The sequence below is a fragment of the Bidens hawaiensis genome, unplaced genomic scaffold, assembly GCF_021521415.1.
Source record: "Bidens hawaiensis isolate Kalapana, Puna unplaced genomic scaffold, B.hawaiensis_p1.1 tig00017772_1, whole genome shotgun sequence".
NCBI lineage: Eukaryota > Viridiplantae > Streptophyta > Magnoliopsida > Asterales > Asteraceae > Bidens > Bidens hawaiensis.
The window spans coordinates 30,066-40,439 of NW_027492683.1; the positions used below are offsets into that span (position 1 = coordinate 30,066).

General features: G+C 36.6%; 2 protein-coding genes across 2 annotated transcripts; one reads left to right on the plus strand and one right to left on the minus strand.

Moving 5' to 3' along the window:
* Window positions 1–1,448: 1,448 nt before the first annotated feature.
* On the plus strand, window positions 1,449–4,402 carry LOC143554641 (transcription factor bHLH140-like; the record flags this gene model as incomplete). The annotated part of the gene is made up of 4 exons (XM_077044355.1): window positions 1,449–2,075; window positions 2,692–3,174; window positions 3,647–3,817; window positions 4,079–4,402. Coding segments are annotated over 4 exons (1,605 nt in total), but the record flags the coding sequence as incomplete, so codon positions are not given.
* A 5-nt stretch (window positions 4,403–4,407) lies between these two features.
* On the minus strand, window positions 4,408–8,993 carry LOC143554639 (dnaJ protein ERDJ3A-like). Its single transcript, XM_077044354.1, has 8 exons — window positions 8,881–8,993; window positions 8,699–8,754; window positions 8,548–8,621; window positions 7,781–8,259; window positions 7,024–7,365; window positions 5,765–6,127; window positions 4,460–4,561; window positions 4,408–4,422 (listed from the first exon to the last, which is right to left on the minus strand). The coding sequence occupies exons 1-8, from the start codon at window positions 8,956–8,958 to the stop codon at window positions 4,408–4,410; spliced, it is 1,509 nt and encodes a 502-aa protein (XP_076900469.1). The 5' UTR covers window positions 8,959–8,993.
* Between the last annotated feature and the right edge of the window lie 1,381 nt (window positions 8,994–10,374).

A 10,374-nucleotide genomic window follows, 5' to 3' on the forward strand; every position in this document is an offset into this window, starting at 1 on the left:
AAGAAGATCGATCTTATGGGCCATGCTTGCGGAAAGGGAAATAACACCCCCGCATGGCGGGACGTTGAGAACTAGATTGTTTGAAGCTTCAAGGTGGAATTGGTTGTTTAACATAACTGATCACTATGTCTAAAACTACCAAAACCTCGTGGAGAATCTACACAAGTGAAACTCAACGCTCCCGACTTGCGAAGAGGTTACACACCTACCCGCATCATACCCAAATATCAAGCAGAAAAAGTCGAGAATTTTCTGCAAGTGACATTAGGAAAACTGCGGGAAGAATCCCCACGGACAACCTTAAAAAAACGAAAACCCCTTTTTAAAACCCCTTGTTTAAAGTCCAAAAGTTCCCCTCACTTATTAACAATTCATGAGAGGAACAATAGACTGGGGGGACTTGAAGAGGTAGGTCCCCGCAAAGCCCAGTTGGACCCACAAGACTCACCTTGAAGAGGTACGTCTGCGCAAAGACCAACTGGATCCGCAGGACCCACCATGCTCAGAGAGATGAAGACCTTACACGCAGTAAGCCAGCTGTTCCCGCAGGAAAGCCTCCCTTGGTACAGTACCCTGCCTGTCCCCGCAGCTGTGGGTACAAGCCAAGAAGGAAGGCTACCCGCACTAACAGTAAGGCTACACGCATAAGGCACTAACTCTTAATACTTCAGTAATGTCACCTGAAGAAGGAATGAGCAGGGCGGGAATATTCCCGCCCAAAAGAGCCAGTCCGTACGCTTTTAGAAGATCTTTTGTACTATACCTACCAAGGTATGGACAAATAGACAAGATCTGACAAAAGAAACCCATGAACCAATCACAGGGTGACAGCTCACCGACAATAGTACGAGGAGGAGCACGCTCCAGTACAAAATGTCACTATCAGCCGCTGCCTACCCACCAACTCCCATCGTGGCACGAACGTAGCCCATAGTTGGTGGAAAAGGAATATTATATACAGCTGGCCGTACCTGTTTGGAAACCTACCTTCGGCTATAAATACTCCAACACCTTGGAACGGTATCATCATCTCCTCTCTAGCTATTTCTCTCTATATACACTTATATTTAGAGCAACCTAGTCTGATTCTCACGCCGGAGGGTGGTCACAAGGAGGAACCCCCCCCCCCCCCTTCTCAGTGACGAGCTTACGGTGTCTGTTTTGCAGGTTGAGAAGAATAACCATCTTTGCCGGACATAACCCTCGTGAGAAACATCTACTTAACCCTAAGATTATCCTTAATCTGCCGGGGTCATTTAGTATTTCTTCAGAAGGTAATAGTCCTTATAAAATTCGGAAATGATCTGTTTGTTATTTGAATGATGATGATTTTAGTTTTTTACAGATAATAATAATAATAATAATAATAATAATAATAATAATACCTTAGTGGTGGTGATACTAGTCGGTGCTCCTGGTAGTGGTAAATCAACCTTCTGTGCTCATGTTATGCGGGTGTTCAACGTACCGGCCATGAAGGAAACTTACAAGGTGGAAGAGCAGCTGCTGTTGTGAATCAGATACTTAAAAAGAAAGAGCTGCCCAAATTAAACCAAGGGTTTACACGGATAACGATTTGCCAAAATGAAAACGACGTTCAAGAAGCTCTTAACACATACGCATCACTTTCTTCTTCAGATGTTCTTCCATCTGGCCTTTTTGGCGGCAAAAAGACTCTCCAACTTGGAATTATGAAGTTTCTAAAACGAAGTAATGCAACATCACCTGAGTCATCAAATGTAACTACCAATGAAAATCAGCAAGCCCAAGAAAGTGGGACCCGCGTTCCGACTTTAGCGTTCCCGTCTATATCTACTGCTGATTTTCAGTTTGATATTGAAAAGGCGTCTGAGATTATAGTTGAGATGGTAAAGGAATTTGTGAACAAGATTGGGAATGGAAGGCTTGTTTTGGTTGACTTATCTCATGGGTCAAAGATATTGTCTTTGGTCAAGAGTAAGGCTGCTATGAAGAATATCGACCCGACAAAGTTTTTTACTTTTGTTGGGGATATTACAAAGCTTCGGTCAGGAGGTGGCCTGCACTGCAATGTAATAGCCAATGCTGCCAACTGGTAAATTTTAAAGCTCATGACTTGCTTGCAGCTCACTCGAAAAAACTCGCTTCAAAGTGGCTCATTTGAAAATGACCAAGCCGAGCCTGAGCCAAGGTCAGCTCGGCTCGGCTCATGGCTCATCTGTATTAAAGTTGAAGTTTATACACACGCATACATACATTTGTAACTTAAAAATGTATGACATTTTATATTGGAAAAAATATTAAAAATTCTCTTAATGTTGAAAATTGCCGTTTGGCTCGTTTAAAAGTAAAGACCAAGTTTTATTATATAAAAATAATAACCTAAGCGTTAACATATAAATTATACATTTTGCCTTACGTAGTTACGTGTCGAAATCTTATTTTCAGTTTGATATACATCAACGTGTAAATATAGAACAATTAACAATAAATGAGCTGGCTGGACAAGCCACGAGCTGGCTCTAGGTCAACTTGTTTAAGATAAGCCAACCAGCTCGACTAAGTTTGTAAACGAGCTAAGCCTGAGCCCACTCTGGCTCGGCTCAGCTCGTTTGTAGCTCTGCAGTGCTTATTAACACACAAATAATTATTTTTAAGTTAACAAAAAAGTGTTTGTGAGAACAACTGGACCCTACCCACTCTAAAACTTGACTTGTAAAACCCGGTGGAGGAGGTGTAAACGCTGCCATATTTGATGATTTGGAGACTGAAACCAAGAAACAGGCCGGATCTCTTACTCCCGGAAAATCAATTACAGTTCCGCTTCCTTCAACGTCCCCGTTGTTTTCTAAACAAGGCGTGACACATGTCATACATGTGCTTGGTCCAAATATGAACCCAAATTGTCTCAAAGACGACTACAACATTGGGTGCAAAGTTCTTCGCGAGGCTTACTCGTCTCTTTTTGAAAATTTTGCATCTGTTGTGAGAACTCAAGAGAAATCATCTGGTTGTGAGGTTTCAAACAAGAAATTGAAAGTGTTTGTTGAAGTTAATGAATCAAAAAATATGAACAAGGATTGGGGAACATGGGCTCAAGCACTTTACAAGGTTGCAATGCATCCTGAGAAACATGGGAATGGTGTCATTGAAGTTTTGGATGATGTTGTGGTTTTGAATGATGTTTACCCGAAGGTTATTTTCTTCTCCTTTATTACTTTAAATAGTAGTGTGCATGACACTGATAAAACCGCCAAAACCGTAAAAAGTAGACTTGTAAAAAATAGAATTTTTATTTGGTTGCAAAAGAAACCTAATCGAACCCGTAATAAGTAGACTTGTAAAAATCAAATTTATGGATTATGATTTTTAGTTTTGAATATTAAATAGTTTTTGATATTTTAATAAATGGTGTGGTCCAAGAACTTTTGGCTCAAATGTGTAACAGTTAATCACTAACAAAAAAAGTTTAGGCCTAAATTCATTGTTTTGGGCCAATTTTTTGCTCAAATGGCAAAACTGAGCCCATAGTAAAAACTGAAAACAAATGGTTTCGGAAAACGAAATGTTTAATTTTTGGTTCGGTTTGAGTCCAGCCGACCTATGCAGACCTATAATTTTAACATCCCCTTCTTCTGCTCAACTGACATACACGTTCAGGTTTTAGGCACAAAAGCACATTTTGGTGATTGCAAGAGCCGAAGGTCTTGATCGTCTTGCGGATGTGAATCGGGAACATCTTCCTATATTAAGGACAATGCACACGGTGGGTGTGAAATGGGCTCAAACTTTTTTAAAGGAAAATCAGTCATTGGTGTTCCGTCTTGGATACCATTCGGTACGTGTTGCTTTATTTGCTTGTACCCAACCAATAGCATTTGCAAATGGGAAGAAATGCAAATAGATTTGAGTTTTTGGTCAAGCTTATTATCTGTCATTACAGAGGTGGTAAAATGGGTGATTTTTCGGTTAAGCCTTTCTGGTTTAAAGGTTTTTGATGTTATGTGAATATTTAATGAGCCAAATATGGCTTAAATGCATATTTATCTGTTTGTTTAATCATAAAATACTGAATAATAATGGTTTTGTTTCTTGTCAGTCACCTTCAATGAGACAACTACATCTTCATGTGATAAGTCAAGATTTTGACTCGAAACATCTCAGGAACAAGAAACACTGGAACTCATTCAATACTCCATTCTTCAGGGACTCAGTTGACATAATTCGAGAAATCAGTGAAAATGGGAAACCGACATTAAACGAGGATGGGAAATTCATGCCAATGGAGTTAAGATGCAACCGGTGCAGAAGCGCACATCCAAACATCCCTAGACTCAAATCACACATCACCATTTGCAAATCACCATTTCCTGCTAACTTACTGCAAAGTGAGCGGTTATTGCGGATTGATAACGCTTGCTAGTGTAGTCAGTTGTATGCTTGCTATATATATACCCAAAACTGTTTTGTTGTAACTAACATTGGTTTGAATATCAGGAGCTTTAAGTTCTTCGGTCCCGGAATCCAAAGGACCATAAGAAACCGAGTCCCTCGGGTTCCTTACTAGTGACTTCTGTGACACCTGCATATACAAGAAAAAGATATCTTTATTCATTTTTCTTTTAAGGTCAAAAGTATCCAAAATCCTTGCCAATTTCAATATGAAACTATTTAATCAATGGCCTAACTTTGACACCTTTTATGCATCTGATGATTCAGTTGAACCCGCGAACACGTTTTGCTAAGCGGGTCAGGTTCAGGCGAACCGGGCAGCTTAGCCTGTTCACCAGTTTATTGTAATATTTTTTTACTGTAACAAGAGAAATTGGCATCAGGTTTTCTAGTTTAAATTGTTAATTGTTTAATACACATTTTCAACTTTTTTGTAGTAAATTTGTATTTTTAAAGTATTAACATGCAAAAAAAAAAAAAACATTAAAATAGGGTTAGGCTAAATGTACCCCCTTCCTCTACTTATCATACCCCCTCCTCTAAACTTTCGATTCCTTTTAACAATTTTATTTGACAGATTACTCCCCTCTTTAACATTTTTTTTCATTTTATAACAAAAAATGTGTATTTTATTACGTATATACACAATTTATTTTTTTATTTATTAACAAACATTAAGAAATTTGTTTTAAAAAATGCAAACTAGCTCCAAAAACTATTACTCTCAAAAAAATTATAAAAAAGGTGCATTTCTAAATTATCAAAAAATGTTTATTTTAAATAAGAAAAAAAAAGTGTTTATTTCTATTTAAAAAATCAAAGAATCGTTTTAAAAATATAAAAAAATATTCTTAAAAAAAATGTGTTTGACGACAATAATTATAAAAGATAACAAAATGACAAAAGAGAAACAAAAAAGGTTGGAATTGCATATATATATATATATATATATATATATATATATATATATATATATATATATATAAAACTTGAGGGAGTGGGGATGTTTAGTAAAAATGGGATGGAGGGGGTGTACGTTTAGCAACACCCAAAATAAAATGTTTTATTTTTTTTTAGGTTAAACGTGTTGTATTCGTGACAAACCTATGACTCAACTCTCCAAAGTTGTTGAAATAAAAAAATAAGACTATTATTGCCATAAATAGTCTTCATCATAACCATGTTTAACACGCTAAAGATTTGTTTATAAAACTGTTCATTGTCTTGGCGATAAGCGTTCAGTCAACCCAACCCTACACATACCAAATTACCATGCACAACAAAAACAAGAGAATTAAATAAGAATAAGACAGGTAAAGAATAATAAACTTACGGATGAGAGTATGGTATGCAGTTTTTCCCGTCCTTTAGACGATCTGAACACGCCAATTATACAAACTGGCGTTTTCTCTCCACAAACAGTGTCAAAATTTGTGGCGGTCAACAAAGGAACCGCGTGTTCTTTATCTGAATCTGAGTCAGCATTTTGCTTCTTACTCTGAGAGGAAGCTGCTAACTTGTTTTTCTTCTCAAAATCGTCTAATAATAAACTAAATTCCTTAATTGTTGGTTTCATATCTTTAACATGGATCCCGGTTTTCAGAATCTGCTTCTCCCCATTTGATAGCCAACCAATGACAGCTGATACTTCATTCACGCCGAGTTTTTTTGCTGCGGGATCAGATGTATCTTGGACCTAAAAATAATTATTCTTGAATTAGGTACTTACAACTCTTTAGTTCTCCTTGAAACATATTTAGGAAATAGGTGCATGAAACCAAAGTAACCGATCCATAACTGAAATAACCAACATAATTGAACCCAACCCGAAACCGACAGTTTGGTTTAATGTGTGTTTCTAAAACCGAATAACCAAACCAAACACGTAACAAATTAACAACCAAAGAAACTGACTTTTGTTACTGAATTTATGGATTATGACTTTTATTGTTTGAATGTTAATTTATAAAAAAATTAATATACGGTGTAGCAAAAAGATATAGATCCAAATGTGTAACAAGCACTTATTCGTTAATTAACAAAACGATTTAGGCCCAAATTCATTATATGGGCCATTTTATCACACAAAAATTTCAAAAAAAATGTTACAAGCCAAACAGAAGAACTCAACCCAAAAGACTTGTCTGATAGGTGAGGGAACCCATCACATCAGTTGCCCATACAACCGATGTGGGACAAGTCCCATACCTTGCAATGGTTTCAGTCCGTAACAAAAAAAAACTGAATCCGAATCGAGCCAATTGTAAAAATCAATAAAATGAAACCAAAAGGTTCTCAAAAAACCAAAAATCGAATATTCGGTCTCTGGTTAGGTTTGAGTCCATAACCCCCCCATGCACAACCCTAAAAGGTTGCTTGAATGTTTAGAAAAATTATAACTATTTAAGAAATTAATAAAAATAATCGGAAATGGCCTGTTCTTGTAAAAAGTAGAGCCCCTATGAATGCAATAATTAAAAAAATAACTGAAAAAAAAAATACATGATCTATCAGAAGCAAAACCCATCCAAGAAAAAATCTAAAACTAATTATCACAACCTACTAACAAAATGTAATTTAAAGGTTGGTTACCTTAATATCATAGAAGATAAAACGCTTGCGATACAATCCACTAAGCACACGCCATATAACTGGAGTATCTTTCTTAGTAGAAACAAGCATCACTTTAGGTAAAGATCCTGTGGTCCTGGATTCCGCCTCAAACTGGGTCCACGTGACACGTTTTGAAAACCTTGGCAGATGATCTTGAACAAATGACTTCAAATCTTTAACCGCTATATCGCCCGTGTACTCAACCAATGAACCACCTTCACTTGCTTTGTATGAATAAACATAAACCCGAGGCCTATTTCTAGGATTCATACCAAGTTCCTTACATAAAGATGATTCTACTTCACAGTTCACACTTCCAACCTAGTAATTTTAAATAACACAAAAAATGTTACTACATAAGTAACCAAACTGTATATGGAATTAAGAATAAAGGCGTGTTTAATCATTCGCCTGGAAATAAACTGAACAAACACACAAACCGGGCATATTCATGCTTCGCTAACTTTAACTGAACAAACGATTGAACACGAACGGGGTTTTCTAGTTCGTGTCCGTTGGTTAAAAAAATGAACACGTGGGTTAATAGTATAAACGATCTGATTAACAAATGCAAACGAACACAAATGAAGTGTTCATGTTCGTTCGTTCAACGAAATGATCAAAACCTTTTGTTCATGTTAATTGGTTTATTGAGCAAACTTCCAGCTGAACGGAAACAGCTCACTGAACGTTCAAATTCTGATTATTTAACCAAATGAAGCGATAAGATAATCACCTCTAAAGCGCCTTTAAGTGAGCTGGCAACATCCTCTATGATAGATTCATAATGTTGCATTCCTCTTATTAATGGAGTATAAGATAATAATATCCACGTCATCCCTCTATCAATTACTTGTTTCTTATAAGTTTGAGAATTAAGAGACATTATGCTGCTTTTTCGAGAACTTCTAGAAGCAGTACGTGACCCTCCGAAATTCCCAAACTGCCCTCCGCCGCCCATGCCACCACCGAAAAAGTTAGAAAAAATGTCACCGATATCAAAACCGCCGCCGACACTATTGCCACCAAAGGAGAATGAGTATGATTTTGAATTGCCGCGTTGACCGCCCATTGTTTGCCAATCATCAGGCGAGAATGTGAAGCCACTTTGACTGGGCCCACCACTTCTAAAGAAGGTGTGTCCGCCATCACCACGTGCGTCCCCAAACATGTCGTAATTCTTTCTTTTCTCTTCATCGGATAATATTTCGTACGCTGGCAAATGGGTGTTAAGACTCGTATATGGCAGCAGCAATTACAGAATGGAATGATTTAAGCGAGATATACAGTAATGGTAAAATTATTAATTAATAATATTAGAGTAACCATGTTACATTCAAGATACTCAAGGCTTGTAATTTGTAAACGAACCGAACAAACCGATTGATTATTAATTAATGTGAAAAACAATGTATTGAGCCTAAAAAGTTATTAGATTAAATTGTAACAGGCCTAAAAAAATAAAATGAATAAATAAACCCGAATGAAGTCAAAGAAACATACCGTTATTTATCTTTGAAAACTTGTCTTGAGCCCCCTTGTTTTTGTTCTTATCAGGATGATATTGAAGAGAGAGCCTAGAAAAGCATAACAAGGGAGAGAACATTAAAATTAAAAGTGGTAGGAAATAGAGATATGAACATAATAAATATACTTGTGGAAAGCTTTCTGAATTTGCCTCTGAGTTGCATCTTTATCAACCCCTAGTACCTGCATATTATCTCAAAATTATATCTTTGTAATCGCAATCGGTCGATTTCAGTTAAACCAACATTACTATAAAAACAAAACCCTAAATTCCAAATTAAACCCAAACTGAAGAAAAAAATAAAATACCTTGTAAGGATCAAGGGATTTAGAATCAACAGAGGCCGCGTAGAACAACAACAACGAGCATGTAAACAATTTGATCATGGTTTGTTCAAAGATAAATCGGTTTCAGAAGTGATCTCGCTAAATGGCTGGTTTGTAGTTAATAAAGAAAACAAGAAAGCTCGAGAGGGTTCGAAGCCCTCTAGTATGAGAACCACGTGGCATTTGTAGCTTGTTACACGAATATTCACCAATAGGAATTCACTATTTCATGTCATTCACGTTGTAATCATTCTCTTTTCCTTTTCCTTTTCCTTTTATATATATCTATATACTTTTATTTTATTATTTTTTATGTTACTGTACAACACCCACAATCGTACCCCATAAATAACCTAAGCTATCAGTAGGCTCTGGAAATAATATGTAGACAGACATTTTCTCTATCTTTAAGAATAGAGAAGTTGCTTCCGACGAAACCCCCAACTCAAAATTGAGTAAGTAAACAAGTAAAAATAATAAGTAAATAAAAGAGAAATCTGCAATTTGCCTCCCTGGTTTATATCGTCACTAAATGGAATAGCCACTGAAAAAGAATTTGCGAATGTTGTGTCACTGTGTTTCTCCGGCGGGTCAGTCTATGCCCCTGTCGTCAGTTGACTGACCAAAAAAGGTTGAAATGACCATTTTACCCCTGAGCTTACAATTAAATAAAAAATTTCTTTCAAATGATGTAGCGGCCAGGGTTCGAACCCCCGACCTTTGGGTTAACAACAAACAAAACTTACCGTTTGAACTAAACAAGTGTTTGTTTATACTTATACTATATGAATATATATTCCTTCTTTTCATTAAAGAGTTTCTCGTCCTCATCATCATCTTCTCCCTATATCCATTTTTCCATATCTTTATCCTCATAATCATCATATATATCATCATAATCATCATATCTATATCATCAAAATCATCATATTTTTAAACTTTTCATCCGAAACGAACCGTTTTTTACTAAACTTTTCCCTCGAAAACAACCAAACGAGCCGTTTTTTTAGTAAACTTTTCACCCGAAAACAACCAAACGACCCATTTTTTAGTAAAATTTTCGCCCGAAAACAACGAAACGCGCCGTTTTTTATTAAACTTTTCGCCCGAAAACAACCAAACGACCCGTTTTTTAGTAAACTTTTCGCCCGAAAAAAACCAAACGGGCCGTTTTTTAGTAAACTTTTCGCCCGAAAACAACTAAACGGGCCGTTTTTTAGTGAACTTTTCACCCAAACCGACCACGAAAACAACCAAACGAACCATCTTTTAGTAAACTTTTCACACGAAAACAACCGAACGAACCATTTTTTTGTAAACTTTTCACCCGAAACGACCCTGAAAAAAACCAAAACGAACCGTTTTTTAGTAAAATTTTCACCCCAAAACAAGCAAATAAACAATATTTTTATAAACTTTTCACCCCAACGGAACGATGACCGGAAAAACGAGATGACCGGAAAAACAATATGGCCG